The sequence below is a fragment of the Martes martes genome, assembly GCF_963455335.1.
Source record: "Martes martes genome assembly, chromosome: 3".
Taxonomy (NCBI): domain Eukaryota; kingdom Metazoa; phylum Chordata; class Mammalia; order Carnivora; family Mustelidae; genus Martes; species Martes martes.
The window spans coordinates 123,105,952-123,127,675 of record NC_137890.1 but is presented as its reverse complement, the minus strand read 5'-3'; the positions used below and the strand labels follow the sequence as shown (position 1 = coordinate 123,127,675).

The window sequence follows — 21,724 nt, the reverse complement described above, 5'->3', positions numbered from 1 at the left end:
CCAGCAGCACTCCCAGGGCAGGGGAAACAAGCCAAATACTGGAGGGGAGACTGTGTGGCGGCTCCAGGCACTCCCTGAGAGCGGGGGCGGGTCTTTCTCATAACGTAATGTCGTAATGTCGTTCAACTACGTATCCCAGAAACCTGTTATAACATGGGCACATTTGTGTTCATAATTTATTGAATTCATATTATCATCATATTGGGCTGTTGCTATCTCTATCATTTATTCATCACTTGATGCCTATCACAGGTTAGAACTGATGCCACAAGGAGGGTAGTGGCCAAGTTGCCTGTTCAAAGCCTATTTGGAAAATTCACCTAATGTGGTTAAACCGGTAAAACCGATTTGATAGGTTAAGAGCCTTAAAAAGGGGGGGGGGCAAATGCTATTAAAGATCACCTGCTGCTGTGGCTAATGCCTAGAAAGTTCCTACAAAGGGGACATTTGAACAGTATCTTTAAAAATGCCTGTTTCCGGGCGCCTGGGTGGCTCAGTGGGTTAAGCCGCTGCCTTCGGCTCAGGTCGTGATCCCAGGGTCCTGGGATCGAGTCCCGCATTGGACTCTCTGCTCAGCAGGGAGCCTGCTCCTCTCTCCCTCTCTCTGCCTGCCTCTCTGCCTGCCTCTCTGCCTACTTGTGATCTCTCTCTGTCAAATAAATAAATAAAATCTTTAAAAAAAAAAAAATAAAAATGCCTGTTTCCTCCAGATCCGGAAGCAGGGAAAACCCAGGCAGGCAGCAGGCAGGGTAGGGACTTCTGGGTGCCCTAGATGCAGATACTCATTTCATCAGTACTGTTGAGAACTGAATTATATTGTCCTTTGCCCCACTTGGATCTCTTCTCCCAGTGCCTTATGAAGTCTTTCCCTGATGAAGGGGAAGTCAGCATTGTAATGTGCAGAAGTCTGTCATCTCTAGAGTTCATTGTGCCCTTTCTCTAGTCCAGAGCATTCATAAAAACCCAAGATCGGTCCAATAACCTACGACCCTGTTTATGCCTAATGTTTCCAGTCTGTGTAGTCCTTAACCTCCTCAAAAATAATACCCTAAATTCTGTGATTTAATTGACATGTATAGTGAAATGTGAAATGTGAAACTAAGCGCTTTTTAGAGTTTTAGGTAAGTAATGTGCATCAGTTTTCCTTTATGATGTCGTATTCTTAAAGGATTCTACTCTGGTATGATTTTTTTTCCAGACAGAAAAATACTTGTCATATAATTCTGCTGGATTAACACTTGAGATAGTCAAAACCTGCCTTTATCAATTCTGAGCTCTCTTGCTCTCTGCAGCTTTCCCTGAGTTCTGAAAACAGGCCCGAGACTTCCACTGAATCCACAAGAGTAGCACTATCCGTGGGAGCTGGCAGAGGGACCACTGATGATAGATGGAAACAGAAAAGGCAAAATTAAAATTTGCACCTGAGGCTGATCTCCTAACCTTTCGCTCACTCACTGCTTTGTTGGAAACATTCTTGTAACTGAATTAAGTGCACTGGGAAGTTTTGTTTTTGTGATTTTACTAATGCTTTTTCAACTGCCAACTCCTGTAAGTGGTTGTCAAAGAAAAAGACAATGTTACACTTGCTTGGAGAAAGAACATGGAAGGGACTTATCACACAGATATTTGTAAGTTTTTGCTTAGGCCATGGGTGTTTTATCAACTTGGACTTTCAGAAGGATACTAGAGATGGGTAAGTAACAGAATATCCGCATAGTGTCACTGCCAAGAATGGCTACAGAGAAGGGGCCACAGTAGGTCGGTAACACTTTCATAAAACGAGCAGAACCCGTTACAACAACAGCTGTTTATTACACGGATTCAAATACACAGCAGACCAATCATGTTCCCTGAAATTCAACAGTGACATTCAATGAACGCCTGTCAGCGCATTCCTCCAAACTCTAAGGGGCTTCCCTCGAATTCCCTGTACAAAGTCTTGCGCAAGAAGAGGTTAAGCACCAGTAAGAACGACTGTTGCTAGCAGTAGTTTTGTTTCTTCACCGTCTTCGTCATCCTCATCGTCAACAACATGCAGTTTCTTCCCTGTATGGACGTGGCATTGTAACATGGGTGCTACACTCTGCCTATGGTACAAAGTTTATAAATACAATATACCAGTACAAAGTTGAAGCCATTAAAAAGAGCTTAAGAACTACAAGGAGGTCGTTAATTCTGGAGTGTTGATGGAATCTAGGTAGAGATTTAGAAACAACACACAAACTTAAATGTAGTAAACATTTTACTTGGCGAGGGGCTCAGGGGGAGTTCTGTGCTACTGAGGGCTCCGGGCGTTGCTTCAGGCTCACTTTCTTTCTGCTATTATCTTTAAATACTGTAGGGCGTTGTGAGCAGCATCGCTCTGCGCGTTGCCACAGGAGATCCCAGAGCCGTGACAGACCGTGATGGGACTGGTGGAGAGTTCGGCGAGACACTGATATTGTCCATTGGCGCTCAGTTCTTCTGCAATGACATGTTCGAACATGACAGTCAATGTCAAGTGTACAGAAAGCCCATCCTTTATGAAAACAAGTCTTTACTACAGTCTAAATCTATACCACTCCGCTTCCTCCTCAGCTTTACCATTGTTCTCCAAACAGGAAACCAAAACGGCTCAACTCTAGCAGTTCTCAAACACAGCTGGGCTCTGTAATCACCTGAGGGAGCTTCAAAGGCGAGCAGGTGCCTTGGCCTCACTCCAGCTTGCTCAGTCAGAAACACGGGGGTGGGGGAGAAGGAGCCAGAGTCTTGCATTTTGTTTTTAAAGCTCCCAAGGCCATTCTAATGTGGCTAGCTGAGCAGCGTATGCAAACTGAACCATATCCAACTTTTTTTTAGAGGGGAAAAACCCACTGGCTAGAGCACTAGAGAGACCGTGTTTTTCACTACGAAATCTAGGGTTATTTTCAGGAGACCTCTGAACCAAGAAATAAATGGCTCAGGGCAAGACCTCTCTTTTGCCTTCTGTGTTCTTTCCTTCTACATCTGTGCAGAAGGTCTCGTTGCATGCTGTGTATGTGGGTTAGGGTGTTTCAAAAACAATACCTAAACTCAGGAAACAAATGTTTTTCCTCCTCAAATGATGAATCACTGTCTCTAAGGATGGTTAGATGACACAGGGGAAAGAGAAACGGGTAAGTTACAATTTGTTTAAAAGTGGCCACAATTCAATGTTATCTCAGCCACAGTCAAAATAATGGGAAACATTCAGATACAGTGGAGGTGTTTTAATGTGTGAAGAGGCTTTCTAGTTCTGGCATTGAGCTTCTTTTTTTTCTTTTTATTTATTATTAATTAATTAGTTAATTTTTAAAGATTTTATTTATTTGACAGAAACACAGTGAGAGAGGGAACACAAGAAGGGGGGTGAGAGAGGGAGAAGCAGGCTTCCTACCAAGCTGGGAGCCTGATGCAGGGCTTGATCCCAGGACTCTGGGATCACGCCTGATCCGAAGGCAGACACTCAATGACTGAGCCACCCAGGAACCCTTTTTGTCCTTTTAAACTGAAGCAAGATTCATGTAACATACTATTAACCATGTTAAAGTAACTATGCAGTAATATTTAGTACATTCACAGTGTTGGGCAACTGCCATCTCTAACTACTTACAAAACATTCTCATCACTTCACTTTCCCAAGAAGAAATACCACACACTTTGAGAAGTTGCTCCCTACCTCCCCTCCCCCCAAATCCCCTGGCAATCACCAATCTATGCAGTAAGCTATCCTGGATATTTCATTTAAATGGTATCATATAATGTGACCCTTTTGTGTCTCACTTTTCACTTAGTAGGTTTTTGAGGTTAATGCATGTGGTAGCATGTCTCAGAACTTCATTTCTTTTCATGGCTGAATATTTAATTGCACATGTATACCACAACTGATTTGTCCATCCATCTGCGAATAGACATTCAGGCTATTTCTATCTCTTGGCCAGTGTGAATAGTACTACTGTGAGCAGGTGTGTACAGGTGTTTGACTATCAGCTTACAATTCTTCTGGGTATATACCTGGCAGTAGAGTTGCTGGGTCACACAGTAACTCATCTGAAGACCTGTAAACTCCTGTTTTCCACAGCGGCTGAACCATTTTATATTCCATGCAGTGTGGGAGGGCTACAATTTCACTATATCTTTGCCGACATTTGTTATCTTCTACTTTCTTCATCACAGTCATCCCAGTGGGGACGAACTAGTACTTCTTTGTGGTTTTGATCTGCATTTCCCTGATGACTAAGGATAGTGAGCATCTGTCTGTGTGCCTGTTGGCCATTTGTGTATTTTTTTTGGAGGATGTCTAGGTTCTTTTGTGGGTAACTGCATAGAAGTTAGCCAAATTAGCGGACTCTGCTGTTTAGACTGCTGTTCTATATTTAGAAGAACCACTTAGTTATTAAAATTGGTATGATGCATTTCTTTTTTTTTAAATTTTTTAAATTTATATATATATACATATATATATATTTTAAAGATTTTATTTATTTGACAGACAGAGATCGCAAGTAGGCAGAGAGGCAGGCAGAGAGAGAGAGAGGAGGAAGCAGGCTCCCCGCGGAGCAGAGAGCCCGATTCGGGACTCGATCCCAGGACCCTGGGATCATGACCTTAGCCGAAGGCAGAGGCTTTAACCCACTGAGCCACCCAGGCGCCTGGTATGATGCATTTCAAAGGCATCATTAATTCATAATCTCAAAAGCCATCTCAAGTTTCTTTCTTTTCCCAGATTCTACCATCCATAGTCCTATTCTTGACCTAGCTTATTCATCTCTGTGTCTGAAACACCTAAAACAGTCTGGGTACTTAATAAATATTTACTGAATGAATGGTCTCCCATCAGCCACCTCTTCTGACCACGTGTCCCTACTAAACTCCCACGTTCCGCACCTTTCTCAGTATATATTAAGACATTACACTTTTATCTATCACATTCAATCCCAAAGTAGCAAGAGAAAATCAAAAATTCTTTAAGCACCTAAACACCAGAGCTGGCAGCTCCTTCAAGCTGGGTCCCCATAACCCACAAGGATGGAACGAGGGATATCAAATTCTTCACAAATTACACTAATGTCATCAGTTAAAATCAAGACACCAAACACACGTGTGCCAGCTTTATAAAGTAAATTAAAATCCAATGTGACCTGTTTTCTAATCTATCCACAATTGTCTACCTCAGTGATTAAGGGTGAGGAGGAGATACAGAAGTGGATTGCTGGGATGGAATAAAGCTATAAAGTGTTTGTCCCCACTAATCTCCTTGAATTGGCCAACAGTGACAAAGTGGAGAGAAGGGGTCTGGCCCCCACCAACTTAGTGCTTGATCTAGAAATGTGGCTGGTTTTTATTTGTCAAGCTCTCCATCAGAGCTAGTTTAATGGACACTAGATCTGCAGGGGCTCTTCCCCTGATCGGACTCTACGGCTAACCAGCGACGTCATCTCAGGCAAGTTTTTGAACCTCTCTGTGCCTTCCTTTCTCTCCTTATATATAAGGATAATCAACCTACTTCACAGATTAGTTTGAGAATTTAATGAGCTGAAATATGTAATATCCTCAAAACTGGGCCTGGGCTATAGTAAAACTATAACTATTACCTACTGTTTTCTATTATTATAACATCTATAGAGATGTTAGCTATTATTATTATTTATAAGAAAGGGACATAACAGTGATGAATAGAACTCTGCTAATTTTATATGTATAAACATATGTGTGTATGAGAGATGTATATATATATGTGAGCCATTTCAGTATCCCTGGTCAATGAAATAAATTATAATACAGGCTTTGTTTCTGAAATACATTTTAAAAACAATTTTGAGGTAAGCCAAAGAAAAAAAAATCCTACCTATATCCAAATATGTTATATTAAAACCTTGTTCCTTGGCGATTTCACTAAGCAGCTGGATATAATCTGTATTTGGAATACTGAGGAGGCTCCTTTTCAGTAAGTTGATCTTTTCACCAGGAGAATTCCTCAACGAATGCCAAGTACATCCTAAAGAATGGCCTACTACATTTGTCTGAAAAAGAGATGAAGATTAAGACTCGTAAATCAGACTGAGTTCTAATGCTATGATATAATTACAAGTATTTATTAGACACTCATATTTAATATCTTATAAAGCATGTTTAAATGAATACCATCTGGTTAACTTCCCCATTTTAAATGAGATAACACCAATAAGCACACATTTAACAAACACCAAGACATCAGAGAAAAAAGCACATGCAGTAATATACTGGGAGTATTTAAAAATACTTTCGTATGGGACAAAGGTCTCTCAGTCAAATTTCCTGAGGCCACATTTAAGTGTATAAAATATTTTTAGAAAGATGTAGAAGATATTTAAGAGCAGTATAAACCAAACTGTTAATAACTGAATCTGCCTAATAGCAATTTACAAATTAAAATATAAAATAATTTTATCATTATGATTTCTTGAATTGAATACCAACCAATCACTCTGACAGCTGGGAAGCAGAAAACTGTAGAAAAGGTGCAATGTACAATTTTGGTTTGAGAAGGACAAATCTTTCAAAGGAATGGCGGGAGATGATAAAGCGCTTACCAGCCTTTTCCCAGAACCCAACAGAACGTTCTCCTCTTCCTCTTTTCCTTATTGTCCCCTATATCCTTCCCTTTGCACCTCTGTTCTTAGAATGCTTTACATTTCCATGTTAGCTTATTTTTCTCAAATTGCCTTCATATATTATGCCAAAAAATCCCACAAAACAAACAAACAAAAACTACTGCCCTCTGAAGTTGGGCAACCTATCCATGGTCTTATTAATGAGCCTGGCAGAGGTTAAGGGATTTTCAAAAAAACAGATCACAAGAATGGTCAGTATATAGAATTAATAATCTACAAAATTTGCTAAGCAGAATTTCATATTCCTTGGTTGGAACTTTAATTTTTTTTTTTTTTTTTACAAAATTTTAATTCATTGATAGAGTAATTTCAGTAAGAACTTTCCTTACCACTCCTTCCTGAAGACGTGCTTCACTCCCAAAAGGTACTGTTAAAACTATTTCTTCAATAACCTTCTATAATTCTAAATTCAAGTGCACATAATCTTTTTATTTTACTTTTTACTTCTTTCTTCCTCCCTCCCTCTCTCTCTCTCTTCTTTGTAGCTCCACACCCAACATGGGGCTTGAACTCAGGACCTTGAGATCAAGAGTCATATGCTCTGGTAGAGCCAGCCAGGCATCCCCATAATCTTTTTTTAAACAAAAATGATAGCTTACTCTTCTATATCTTATTTTTCTCATATCAGTGTACATCTAGGCACTATATTTCACCAGTTTTCAATTATGGCTTTTGGGTTATTTCTGACTTCTTTTTACTAACGATGTTACAATAAAACTCTTTTGCACTTGGATGACTTTATCTGTAGAATAATTTCTAGAAGTAGAATTGAGTCAAAGAACAGGTATGCTTTTAATTTTGATAAATACTTCTGGACTGATTTCTAAACCAACTTATATTAGCATCAACAGTCTTGGCGGGTGCTTGTTTTCTGATACACTTGCCCACACCTGGGACTATCAAACTTTGTAGGTTTCATCAGTTTAAAAGGTAAAAATAGTTATCTCTTTAATTTCCATGAGTGAAGCTGATCATTTTTTTAACCACTTGTATCCTACAGGGTTTTTTTTTATTGATGTCTAAGAGCTTTTTATGTGGTACTGGAAATAGTCCAATTACAGACCTGTGTTAAAAATAATTTGTTCTTATTCTTGGTTTTATTTACAGATTTTTTTTTTTTGCAGTGTAATAGATTTTATGGAGTAAAATTTATCAGTCTTTTACTACTTTACATCTTCTAGGTTTTAGGTTCTATTACAAAGGTTTCCTCTATGCTAAGAATTTTAAAAAGCAAAGTTCTTCTGTGTTTTCTCAAACTTGGTTTCAATTCTTATGTTCAAATTTTTGATCCATCTGAAATTTGTTTTGATATAAGGAGTAAGACAGCAGCCTAAATATGCCATACTCACACCCCCCTGCCCCTGCACACATCCTCCCCTCCACCCCCCACTGCAAATGTGGCTGTAAGTTATTTCTACATCATTTATTGAATAATCCATCCTTTTGCCCACTGATCTGAATTGAAGTCTCACTATTGTCATATACTCTGCTCCTAGGTGGATTATTGTCTGGACCTGGATTCTCTATTCTATCCTCTATCCCTGTACCAGTATACGTTTCACCACTATAGATTTATAGTATGTTTCATTCTCTGGTAGGTAGAGTCCCACTCTTCCTTTTCAGTTTTCTTGGCTATTCTTGAGAGTTCATTTCTCTGGATAAACTTGGTAAAGCTGTATTGTGATCCAAGATGAATTCTGGTAGATTTAGAGTGAGACTACATTACCTTTTTTATATATTTTACAATATTGAGTCTTCCTACTGGAAATAGGTAGCTTTACATAAATTCAATTTCTGTTAATCCCTCAGTAGAGTTTGGAAGGTTTTTTTCACATGGGTCTGCACATTTTAAGTTTATTCCCCAGAACATTATCCTCTTTCCTATTATTGAAAATGAAATCTTTTTCATTCCAACTCTTAATACTTATAAATAGGAAAACTATTGTTTTTTTCCTAGTATACTTTTTTAGGATAGATTTCTCTTTTGCTTTAAAATGATCAATGTTATCAATCTTCATAAATTTTATTAATAAAACACTTACCACAAAAAGTCAAAAAGTACAGAATTATAAAAGCAACACTCCTGAACTCATTCTATCCCTACCTTCAGCCCCCTTTCCAGAAGCAATTTTTAACCCTCTTCTTTAATTATTCTAGTGGTTACCTTCATAATCCTAAATATGAAAAAGCTATTGGTTTTATACATTAATTTTATGATCAATTACCTTGATGAATTCTCTAGAAATTTTTCTTTTACAGGGCTTTACAGGGACACAATCATATTATTTGTAGTTAATGATCATGTTTATCTCTTCTTTTTTAATTTTCAACCTCATTGTTTTCTCTTATCTAATTACACTGATTGGTACTTCTAGAACAAGATTTAAAAAATGGCATTCATGGATATCCTTGTCTTTTTTTTTGAAATTAATGGGAAAGGATGTAATATGTAAACATGTAACTGTGATTCTGATTTTTTTTGAGGTATCTTTTGAGTCACAATAGGGATGTGTTTTTAAATTTTTATTTAAATTCAATTCAGTTAACATATATTGTATTATTAGTTTCAAGGGTAGAATTTAGTGATTCATCAGCTGTATAGAACACCCAGTGCTCATATCATGTGCCCTCCTTAATGCCCATCGCCCAGTTACCCCATCCCCTCACCCATGTCCCCTCCAGCAACCCTGAGTCCTAGAATTAAGTATCTCTTTGGTTTGCTTCCTCTCTATTTTCTTTTTTTAAAAGATTTTATTTATTTGTTTGTTTGTCAGAGGGAGACTGCGTCCAGGCGTGTGCATGAGTAGAGGGAGTGGCAGGCAGAGGGAGCAGCAGGCAGAAGAAGCAGGCTCTATGATGAGCTAGGAGCCAGATTTGGTACTCGATCCCAGGACCCCAGGATCATACCTGAGCTGAAGGCAGATACTTAACTAACTGAACCACCCTCCTATTTTCATCTGATTTTACTTTTCCGTCCCTTCCCCTATGTTCATCTGTTCTGTTTCTCAAAATAATAGGGATATTTTTAAAAGAGTTTATCAATGATGCTAAATATCTTTTTTGGCATCCATTGACTTGTTTTTCTCCTTTGACCCATTAAGGTGATTAATTATAGTAACAGATTTACTGGACCCATCCTTGCATTCCTGAAATGCAAAAGAAATATCCTTGTGTTCCTGAAAGAAGCCCAACTTTTTTCTGGCATATTATTCTTTTACTGTTCTACTGGATAATTTATTAAGGTGTTTCACTATAAGGGAGCTTAATCCATAATTTTTTCCATTGGGATTTGCTATTGTCAGGTTTTGGTGTTAGTGTTATGTTGGTTTTGAAAAACAAATTTAAAACCTTCCCCTCTGTATATATGTATTGCCTGGAAGAGTTTAAATAGCATTGGAAATTATTTCTTCCTTGAATATTTAACAGAACTCATATATAAAACCACTTATAAACTTATCTGTGCTTTGTGATTTCGGTGTCCTTTCTGATCCAATTTTAAAACAAATGAATGCACTCTTTAATGTTTTTCTATTAAGAATGTAAAACCAAAATTTTATTACTTTATTTGTGTATGGTCTTTGATTTTTTTTCCTACAGGATGAGCCCTTATTTTATCATCATCTTGGACACTACTATAGTCCTCACTTCTCAGGCCCCACCTAATAAATCCTCAGATAATGTACCATGAGATGGAGAATATCATAATCTTAAACAATATGTCATGGGTAGCTCAATCTCTTACACTCTGTATTTGTTTGCCCAGCTGCCTACTCCATATCTTAATTCTCCAAACACTTCAGATTGAATATATCCTACTCGCTATAGGTATTAACTCATTGCAGATATTAACTCAGAATCTTCTCTCCCTCATGTCCCACTCATCTTCTGTGCTCTCCATACTACTGAATGGTACCACCATCTACTCAGTTGTCAATCTAGCTTACTTTCTCCTTTCTCCTTAGTCCCCACATCCAATCACTTGTCATGCCCTCTTCACTCCAGTTTTCTAAATAACTTTTAAACTAACCATGTCAACTACCACTAGCTTAGTCTAGGCCACCAACATTTCTCATCCATTTTTTGTAAAACATTCTACAGGTCTCTGAGTCTAAGACTCATTCACTCACCATAGTACAGCCAGTGATTCCCCTTCTAATCCTGTCCTTCCCAGCTTAAAATTCTTAAATTTTAAGGAAGAGTTTATCAGTGATTGCCAAATATCATTTTTGCTCTACCCTTGGGATAAAGTTCAATCTCTCGACTATAGTAGTCCCTTCCAGATTCAATCCCAAAGAGGCCTTCTGGCCTCATTTTTGAGACACCCTCCTCCAACTCTATGCTCTAGCCAAGCCAAACTACTTAGGGTTCTCAGATGACATATAATATTTTACTCCTGGTCTGTGTAGGTGCTCTTTTTTCTCTTTGGAATTCTTTCCTACTGTTCTCATCCTGTAGGTCTTGGCTTAGATATTACCTCCTCCAAGAAGTCCTCCTGAAATCCCCAGTCTTGGCTGGATCCTTCTAGGTTGCCAAGCCCTCTCTGTAAGGACTAGTCTATCAGGTTATTCTCTCTTTTAGTGGGCTACAAACTCCCGAGTGGCCGAGACTATCTTATTCAGATGCACAGAAGCTGGCACAAAGTTCGGCACACAGTATGAGCTCACTAAATGTCTGCCGAGTGGATAAATGAATGAATGCATTGTCAATGTGAAGACAAAATGGCAATATTGGCTTATCATCTTTCGATCCCATCATGTGATTTTGAATTTGACTGTGTCTCCCAAGCACTCTTACCTGGTCACCCTTGTGACAGCTAAAACTGGGGTCGTGTACATCTGAACAGTGAAGAGATTTTTAAAAATTATGACTCTCAAGTGTCTATACAACAAGGAATGTAGGCAAGTTTCCTACAGCAAGAGATGCTTAATCGCATTGTCATCACAGGCATCTTGATCATTACTTACTAAAGAAATGTGGTTCTCTGGAGAAATATTACTGAATTTGGCAAGAAATTTCTCAGCAGCGTTTCTCTTGGCTTGCTTTTTTGATGCCCCCTTTCCTAAATAAAAAAAGAAATGGTAGGTTTAGAAAAGAAATTAGTGTCCATAGAGCATAAAGTATTATTTTTTGATCAGAGAACTATACTATTCTTTTGCTGACATCTTTGCTTATTGTGCTTCATACAACTATTAGTTCTTTTTTAAAAAAGATTTATTTAGTTTAGAGAGAAAAAAAGTGAATGCACATGAGTGCGGGGGGTGGGGGGAGAGGGGTGGGAGAGAGGGAGGGAGAGTCCAGACTCTGTGCTGAGAGAGGAGACCGATACAGGGCTCAATCTTACAACTCTGATATCACGACCTGAGCCAACACCCAGAGTCGGGTGCTTAACCAACTGCGCCACCCAGGCGCCCCGATACAACTACCAATTCTTACATTTCTGAAGGCATTTCTTTGACATTTTTTCTTTAATAGTTACACTTTCTGTTTTTAACAGGTATATTTCCCTATGCCTAGCTTTAATGAATCATACTTGGTTTAATTCTGACCAAGTATTCAAATTTATCAAGGTACACCTGAATTATAGCTCTTATCTCTTGAGTCTACTTCTGACTTACCATCTTCTACAAATTGACAACCATGTGGAATTTTTCTTTAACATGAATAAGAAAGGCACAGGAGATACTGCAGTTGAAAGACACCATAAGTATCATCTCCTGTCATGCTTTTTGTCTTACAGATTTAAAAACTGAGGCCTAGAGAGATTAAGTAATTTGCCTATCCTCGCAAATCAAGGTGCATCAAGAATGGACACAAGGTGGGGTGCCTGAGTGGCTCGGTGGTTTAAGCATCTGCCTGCATTGGCTCAGGTCAGGATCCTGGGATGGAGATCCATGTCGGGCTCCTTGATCAGTTGGGGAGCCTGATTCTCCCTCACCCCCTACCCCTCCCCAACCGCTGTGCATGCTCTCTCAAATAAATAAATAAATAAAATCTTTTAAAAAAGAATGGAAGTTTGGGTTCCCACTTGCAGTCCAATGCTTTTTGCATTGGGCAAACGGTTGTTTATTACTTGAAACAGATACCTAGCCAATTCCATTTCATGCCATTTTAAGAATGATAGAAACATGGTGAGACATTACAATAGGGACCCTCACTTAGTACTCTATTAAGTGACTTTCCCCCCATTATTTCTGGCCCTTATAACATAGAAGTTGCTATCATTCAAAGGGATAATTTCTACTTTATTTTTAGCTCATGCTATTTTTTGCCATCTAGCCTCTTATTAATCATCTTATTTTCAAATGTGATCTTCTAGTCCTCCAATTTTCTAGAACAGCTGTTGAAACTTCCAAGAGATTTACATGGCTTTTTTCTAAAATGATTCTAACACACCAACACAGAGTATATAAAGTCAATTATTTCCATAAATGAGCTTCTCCAGGATTTTTAAAAATATCAAATTAAGAAGCATAAGTATTCTTAAGCCAAATATTTATACTTAAATTCAACTGCAGAAAGAGACAGTAGAATAGGAGTGTATCAATTTTTCCCCCCACAGAAATATTTGAAAGGAGATCACAACAGAACTTTCTATGGTCATTCATCATCTGAAAATATTTCAAATGTCTTCAGTTGTATAAAAGAAATACCTACCAGTTTCCATAAATGACTCTAGCCTACAAATTGTGGTATATTCTCTCTTATGCGCAGGTCCTCCCTCTTGGGAAAGGGTATATTCAGGAAGTCTCCAGCCATGATGAATAGCCAACTCCTAGAAAATTGAGATGAGGCTTTAGTAGTAATTTTTACTATGCAATGGCTTAATCACATAAATGATACTCTTTCATGATTTTGATCCCATCTGTATTTATATGTTTGAAAAGAATAATGATATTCTGCAATGGAAAAATGGGGGAAGACCTTATATGCCCCATAAATATTCCTGCATTTTATATCTTGCAAGCCCACAATACCACAACTGAAGCAGTTTACTGCTAGGATAGGAATGGTGTTCCCCTATTAAGCCATAGCAAGCAAATATCAAAGAGCTCGAAGAGAAAGAGAAGCTACTATGGTCTTCCTGGGGAACATCTACAGGTCTCACTGTCAGCAGTTCTAATGCCTCTCCCTCCTAGTTACAGACTTCCTGCCCACAGCTGGCTAACTACTGCACTGGAACAAGAGCGGATGCGCAAAGGCAGCAAACAAACAGACTTGGACAGAGCTGAGGAAAGATCAGGCGAAGAAAACTAAAGAAAAAGACAGCAAGAAAGGGACCAAAAGACGGGCTGGATAACGGGGAGGGGAGCTGTCCAACAGAGCACATGGATAAATCTGCAAGAAGGATATTCTGCATGCAGAAATTCAAAGCTGAATTTTTTTATTATTATTATTATTACTATTTTTTGTAGAATAAGCAAATAAACTACTTCCCTCTCGTGAGGTAGGTTGCCAGATCTGGGTTCTTTATAAAATCTTCTGTCTTAACAGAAGTAGAAAGAGGTTTGTCACAACAGTGGCAAGAAATATCCTTAAAGTATAAAACACTCTACCCATGTGCACTGGGGTCCTGTTGATCTCAACTGAGAATTCCACAAACCAAAGGCAGATACTGTATATGGAAGAAAATCCAAAATGTAAATAAATAGGAAAATAATTGCAAGTAAATGCTGTAATATCTAATGATCATAACTGGGAAAACAAAATATTATACCATCTTATCTTTGAAATATTTATTCCTTGTTTCAGCCGTTGTCATATGATCAATTTATGACATCTTTCTTCAATAGACAAAGTGTTATGAAAGGAAAAAACCCTGTGACTTACCTGTAATGAACCAATAGGGTTAAGCTGGTTCTTTGGTTGCTTAGAAGGGTCAGGCATTAAGGGGTCAGGAACTGCAAAGCTGAACATTTTTTTAAAATGTTATAAAACAAAATAATTTTCCCCAAACTATTAAGTAAATGACAAGCATTTCTTATTTCATCCTCCATGCCCCTGCTGTTCTCCATGGGATGCCCTTCTCTCCCACCTCTTCTATGAGAATGTGATCTATCCACTAACCAAGGTATATCTCAAATGCCACTTCCTCTAAGAAACCTATATTATTATGGAACATAATGGAGCATAATGTCTCCCTCCTTTGAACCATTATTAACGTTTAGGTTGACCCTTTCTTAGGCAAATTATTTTACCATAAATTCTACATTCTTACAAATACATGTAATTTGTCCATCCCACACCAGGTCGTTCCTGTGTTCAGATGTAAAATCCTTGATGGCAGAGCCTATGTACTACTTACCTCCATAAGCCTCACAGGACTGTGCATATAGTAGGTGCTCAATAAAAATGTTTAAATAAACCATAGTACTGTCACAGCTACACAAAAAGGGAAAGACTAGTGATCAGACAGGAAATTTAGCCTGGTAATGTGCATGATACAGATCATAATGCTGTTTTTCCACTAAAATAATTATGGGAGAAAAATCCATCTGATCTATCATCTGCTCCATGCTAGAACAATCCTCCTGAGATTGGTATGTGCCCTGCATCAAGTAGATGGCCTACATGAACCTGGTTTTAGCACGTGGGGACTATGGTTGGGGAAAAAGAGAACAGTGTCTTCTAACTTGTTTGAAATTACTCATTATCTAGGTGATGAGTTTCTAGCCCCGAGTAAAGCTACATTCAAGGTTACTACCACCCAGGTGACTGAGGAGTCACTTTTCCATGACAAAAGCGGTTTAGTTATTGCCACTTCATCAGGTTGCTTTTCCACCTGCCAGAATCTCAAGCTTTACACAGGCTGATGAGACAGGAATATTCACTTACTATGCTGCACGCCGAAGCTACCCAAATAATTGTGATGGAGAAGTGAGAAAGTCTCTGTATTAAATCAGGCCACTTTAGGTCTGATTACAGCTTAGTAATTCCCATCTTATCTGTCAAGAAGCACAAATATATAGTAAAGTTTGTTAGCCTTTTTTTGCTGACAAAGTGAAGTGTCCCTGTGCAGAAAGGACACTCCATATGTTCACTTCTACAGATATACTCGACACTTTGGGTTGACCTTTGGGCAGCACAGAAATAGCATGGTCATCACCGGCGAGGGGAGAATCTGACACCTGCCATGCCGTTGGGCATGTCTTCAAAGCCAGCATAAATCAGCTATAATGTATGACCCCAAAGACTCAAGCATTGTTTTGGGAGATCTAAAGCTTGTCAATGCTTCATTCTAAGCTACTCAAATGCTTTGGAAGGGCTTGGGAAGGGGAGGAGCACCGCATGAGAACCTAAGTACATGCTAGACCAAAAGTTTTGAAGCTGGAGGAAAACCCCTTCTCAATTCCCATGGACCTCTGCTTTCAACGCTGAGCAGGCACCAGACTACACTCCAGGAATAACTGAGTGCATGAGAAGAGGAGAATTTAAAGGCTCAGGATGCTCCAGACTGTGTCCATTAGAAACCAAAGGACCTCACTCTATGATACATGAGAAGCTCCAGGACCAATATTTTCTAAAAGCACCTGAAGTGACAACAAATTTATTTTGGAAAAAAAATCTCATCAAGGGTTAACATCCCACTTAGTGGCACTTAACATCTTTTTATATTTGGTATACATTCTATAATAAAAGGAAATCTCTTTGTCGCCTTCCAAATTAGAATCTTCTGAAGAGTACTTTCCACTGACCTTTTTGCACTTCACAACTTATTTTATGTAGTGTAGAAATTATTACAGTCTTAACACAGTAAGGTATCTTCCAGAAAAACTGGGGTTCTCTACTGTTGCACCCCACTGAGGGGAGAAAAAAGGCCTCATTCCAGGGAGCTTTCATTTAACACTTAATTGCTGGATTGAATTTCTTAAGGATAAAGTCGTCTTTAACAGATGACTGACTGGTTTTCACAAGGAAATAGAATTTTAGAGCTAGATACTAACAACTGTTCACTTTGTTGCTTTTGTGAGCTTGTTCAAATTTATAATCTTACCTCAGCCATGATATTTTTGAGCTGCAGAATACAAAGAAATTTAGCTCACCAAATACTTGCATTGGCTTTCAAAATGTTTATGGCAGCCTCTGCAGCTCTATGTTTCGCCAGCTTCTTACTTGTACCTTCACCTGAATTAAGGTTAGGAAAAAAGAAATGTCTTTATATGCTGTGAAAGTGTGAGGCTTGCATAGACATTTGCATAATACAAAACAAAGTCACTATGTGTTTCTATACATACATACACAAGGGTAATAAATATATACTATGTATTGTAACAAGTCTCTACATGAAATTGGTACATTATTAACCTGTGATTTTAAGTTTTATGTATCTAATTCTATGTACACCTATATGCAAAAATTCTTGTGTATGTTTGTTTATTACATACAATGGTAATAAAGTAGACCATGTCACACTTTCTGAAAAAATGCAACTTAGTATTTTACTCCTCCTTATTCCTGGAGAGAGAGCAAATTCTTCTTTGGCAAGAAGTCTCCTTCAAGGGAGCCACTTATGTCAACACTGTTTGACAGCAAAATGTGCACAATTTTATTTCAATAGTCCATCCTATACTGAGTTTAACGCCTCTGTTTGGCTAAGCAGTCCTGGCTACATGTTGGGTACAGTGGGAGAAGGCTTCTACAGGGAACGTGAGAGATTATGTCATGCGTCTTTCACACAATCTATATACCTTACCTTCATAGCTAACAGGGTGTCGGGGAATGGGCCTGACTCATTACTGAAACTGCAGCCTTATTTCACTAAGCCATCACACCTGTTAAATGGTAAATTCGATCTTTTGCCCTTCTGAGTTCAAGCTATGTGCTGAGAACCTTTCATAAGTGGTACCAGAATACTGATGTCCATTTCTCTGGTGTGGAGGAAAGAAACAGGATATGGAATGAATTTCAACCGTGACCCTCAAATGTCAGAGGACACACAAACCATACGCCTTTATCCACTAACCTAGGGACTTAAGAGATATCAGAGAATGCGAACCAGAATCCCGGCCCTTAAGGAGCACACAGCCTAGTGCAGGATTTTGTCTGTGAAGAGGCCTCTGAAATACAGTCGTAGGTGTTAGAACCAAAGTGCAGACTGGAGGGGGAAGCACACAAAAGGGGCAGCTCCCCTCCTCTTGGTAAGGATTCAGAAAGGTTTCAGGAAGGAAGAGATAGTTGAACGAAGACATAAAAGACTAGTAAAAGCTAGTAAGGTGAAGAGAGCTGGGGCGAGGGGGTTAGGAAGAACATGCTGGGCGGAGAAAAGAACACCTGCTGGGGCTTGGAGGTAATGGGGAGCATGATGTTCTCAAGAGCCCAGAGCAGCTGGGGAGATAAGAGCTTAAGGAAACAAGTTTTGAGATAAAAGACGACAGGGCTGGGACAGTAGGAAGAGAGGTCAAAGACCGGTCTTCTAAATTTGTGCTTCTCAAACTTGAATGTGCATAGGAATTGCCTGGGAATTCTGTTCAAATGTATACTCTGAACCCACAGGTCTGGCATGGGGTCTGATATTCCAGAGCATTTGCAGCAAGGGCCCAGTTGATGGTAATGCTGCTGCATATTTCAAGAAGCAAGGCCATTAAGTCATATTAAGAAATCTGTATTTAACCAGAGGGTGATGGGCACACCATTGAACGAATTTTAGGAGCAAGAAGCACACGAACAGATCTAAAGAGCCAGTGTCATACGGGAATGGACAGCCTGGGACTAGAAGCTGAGAGAGCAGCAGCAAGATGGCAGCTGTGGTCCACGTGAGAGACAATGGCGGTCCAGACTGCAGCAGTGGGAAGACAAGGGAAGCAGGGAGATGCCAGAGCTGCTTAAGAAGTAAGACTTGGTGGAAGAGTGGGCAAGAGGCGGACGGAGAGCGAGAGGAAGGAGTCATGAAAATGAAACCCAACTTTCCACTGTGAGCAAATGAGTGACGGTGGCGCCTTTAGTGAGTGAGGCAATGCAGGGGGAACAGTCTTGAGGGAAAAGAGATGGTCTCAGTCTGGGACAAGGTGAGATTGAGATGCCTTTGGGTCATCCAAGTGAAGAGGCATAGCAAGCACAGGTTGATAGACTGTTCCATAACCAGACCTGGGCTGAACGAAGACAGAAATTTCAGGATGTTCAGCCTTAGAGAGCACTTGAACCCGTGGAGGGGCATAAACTTGCAAAGGAAGACAGGGCAGTAGGAGGAGAGCAGGGGCCTAAGCGGAATGGTTGGTTGCCATAGGTTGTTAATCCCTGGGCCCAAAACACACTGAAGGGGAAAAGACTCTTTTCTTAAATGTTCACTGAATATTTAAAAATAGACCTGTTAAGGAGTAATGCAACGACTCCATGGTTCATTATGAGGAAACTTCCAGCTAGCACCTACAATCCACTTGCCTCATATAAAGCCTCAAAATTAAAGTTGTTTCAAAGAAAATAGTGGACTCCAGATTTTCAGGTACCTAAACAAATGATGTCATTAGATTAGGAGACAATGCAACTCCAGCCTTCCTGTCGAATTGTTTTCTTGGCATTCTTCAGAATTAAATTTAGTATTATTTTTTGTTTGCAACTAAATAGATACATAAGAAACAAAATGCTTACATTAACAAATGGCAAATTTAGTTATCATTTGTTCAAGCTCACAGACCGTAAGGGGAGTCTGAGCTCTGAAACTTCATTGTTATGTGTCTTTGGGCATGTTAACCTGTTTTCTCATGTATAAAAAAGGAGATGACATCTTACTAAAACCTGTACAGTGTTAGGAACTAGATGGTGCTAGGTGCTATGAAATATGGTATTTGCTATGAAATATGGTATTTGAGCTGTCTTCCTCACTTGGCTTGGATACACAAACAAGTGTGGCACATGGGCCCAAAGTGCCAGATGAGTCTATACAAACAGGGGTGAGGCTCAGAAAATTCTGTGCTCATGTCTCTTGGCATCTTCTATAATCTATGAAACTTGTCAGCACCTACTGATCGAGCGATGGTTGCTCCAAGAACCTTTCCTGCATCTCCCTAATTCTTAAAGAACCCTAGGAGGATCCTAGGGCATGTTTCTGAGCTTTCTTGGTATCTGGAGAAGAGAAAATTAGGGAGAGAATCAGATGGAGCTGGAAAGTCCCCATGACCTGAGATGAGAGGTCGCAGTTTCAAGAGCCTGCTCCTCACAGCCGTCCCCGGTAAAAAAAAAAAAAAAAAAAAGGGCACTTTTCCGAACTAAAAAGCAATACCAAGTCTTGCCGGACAACCCACACGAGCATGGGGTTAACTGTGCATACAGACCTGTGCAGGTTATGTCACCAACGGTTACTCTGAAGGTGAAAGTGGGTACGTGTATTTGCACATCCGATCGTTCACATTCATAAACCGGGATGTTCTTGGTCTTCATGCCGTATTCGTGTAATACCTGAATTGGTGTTTTCCCTGGCTTAGCTGTAATCATCTTCCCCAAACTGCAAAAACCAGAAAAAGGTGTGCTTTGCATGCCAAAGCGGGGAGGGAAGCAGAAGCATACAGAAGCTAGCTTTGACTGCCACCAACACTGATGCGGGAGGTGCCGAATCTCCCCTGCCGTCAGCGCCAGAGATGGCGAATCGCTCCAGTCTCCGGGCCCCGCTGCGGCGGGCAACCGGCAGGGTGAAAGAGGGCTTTAGGGCGATAACTTGAAAGCGGGTGGGAGGGAGTCCCCGAAGTCTCGGGCGCTGCAGTCTCTCAGGACCAAACCCACAGAACCGGTCTACCGGGTGGCGGCGGCGCGCCTCCTCCGCCCACCCCGCGCTCAGCCTGGGGCCGCAAGAGGGGCGGGGTCAGGCCGCAGACCCCAGCCCGCGCGCGGCCGGGAGGGCGGAGCCGAGTGCCCCCGGGTCCGCCCGCAGCCGCTGGGGCGAGGGCGACGGGAAGGGGCTTTACCCAGAATGCCGCTGGAAAGCGGGCTCCTCCGCCCCGCCTCTCGCGCCCACCACTCCCGGCCCTGCCCGGCTCGGCCCCCACTATTCGGGCGCTGACCTGAAGGTCCCGCTGTCCTCGCGCTCCAGCGGCGGGGCCGCGGCGCGATGCCTGCTCTGGGACATAGCGAGAAGGGACGGCTTGGCGGCAGGCGGAAGAGCGGTGCGGAGCGATGTCCTCGCTCCCCGGGTCAGCCGGTCCCCGAGAGGAGCGCTCCAGCGCCAGCGCCGCCGCCGCCGCCTCCTGGACTCCCCCTTTCCTCCGGGCTTGCGTCCCTCTTGCGAAGGGGACGGGCGGGGGCGGAGTTTGGGTGCAGCAGTGCCGGCCACGCCCCCTCGCTGCCCGGGCTGCGGGCAGACTCCAAGCTGGGCCCCGCCTACCGGCTCGCCAGTCTCCGGGGCGCACGGCCCCGCCCCCTCCCTTCTAGACTCCGCCCCTTTCCCCCGGCCCGGCTCCTCTGGCTCCCGCGGATTCCAAGCGCTTACCCGCCTACCACCGCCTAGGTGTGGCCGCAAGTTCTGCGTCCATAAATGGAGGCGGTTTCCGTCCGGGAGAGGCGGCTTGTTGGGAGGCAAGCCTCACGGTGTGCGAGGCCTGAGGCTCAGCTTCTTTTTCGGTGGTGGGGCTGAGGGAGGTTAGGGATCGGGGCTGCGTCACTTTAAGAGAAAGATTTCAGGATTCTAAATGCAAAATTGCTACGGAACGTCCCTGGACCTGGCCCCGAAGCTTGGGACTCGCGGTATATCCGCCCTGGGGGGCTACAGTGGCCTCTGCCAGTCTGAGCCCTGCCTTGAGGAGCTCGCAAGGATGTCCGGGGACCTCCCACCCCCACGCCCAACTCCTCTCCCGCCGGGTGGTTTCCATTGTCTCTAGGCTTTCGTGGCGACTGGAACGCTGGGCAGGCAATGCCCGTTAGGTGTGAACGAAGGCTTTTCTGTAGGCTCCAATAAAATGCTGTTTCTCTACACCTGTGTTGTTAGTCGTGATTGTGTTTGCATGGGATGCACCGCCTTAGGTGGGGATCAGATAGCGACGGTAGATGGGTCGCCTCTGGGATTGCTAGCCACTTGCAGAAATGACTCCCTGTGCTTTCCCTGCGTTGTGGAAGATTGCACAGTGCTGTTCACACAAAGGGACGTTATTAAA

General features: G+C 41.3%; 1 protein-coding gene across 5 annotated transcripts; it reads right to left on the bottom strand.

Annotated features, from left to right (window-relative positions):
• Positions 1 to 1,512: 1,512 nt before the first annotated feature.
• PRKRA (protein activator of interferon induced protein kinase EIF2AK2) lies at positions 1,513 to 20,901 on the bottom strand. Of its 5 annotated transcripts, none has more exons than XM_080798561.1 (8): positions 20,639 to 20,901; positions 19,916 to 20,085; positions 16,642 to 16,772; positions 14,478 to 14,556; positions 13,305 to 13,422; positions 11,615 to 11,709; positions 5,846 to 6,020; positions 1,513 to 2,463 (listed from the first exon to the last, which is right to left on the bottom strand). In XM_080798561.1, the coding sequence occupies exons 3-8, from the start codon at positions 16,701 to 16,703 to the stop codon at positions 2,306 to 2,308; spliced, it is 687 nt and encodes a 228-aa protein (XP_080654687.1). In that variant the 5' UTR covers positions 16,704 to 16,772; positions 19,916 to 20,085; positions 20,639 to 20,901; the 3' UTR covers positions 1,513 to 2,305. The 5 variants fall into 5 exon arrangements, with proteins under 5 accessions (XP_080654687.1, XP_080654686.1, XP_080654690.1 ...); XM_080798560.1 differs by having other exon boundaries at positions 16,691 to 16,772; positions 20,639 to 20,895; XM_080798564.1 differs by lacking the exon at positions 16,642 to 16,772 and having other exon boundaries at positions 20,639 to 20,852.
• Between the last annotated feature and the right edge of the window lie 823 nt (positions 20,902 to 21,724).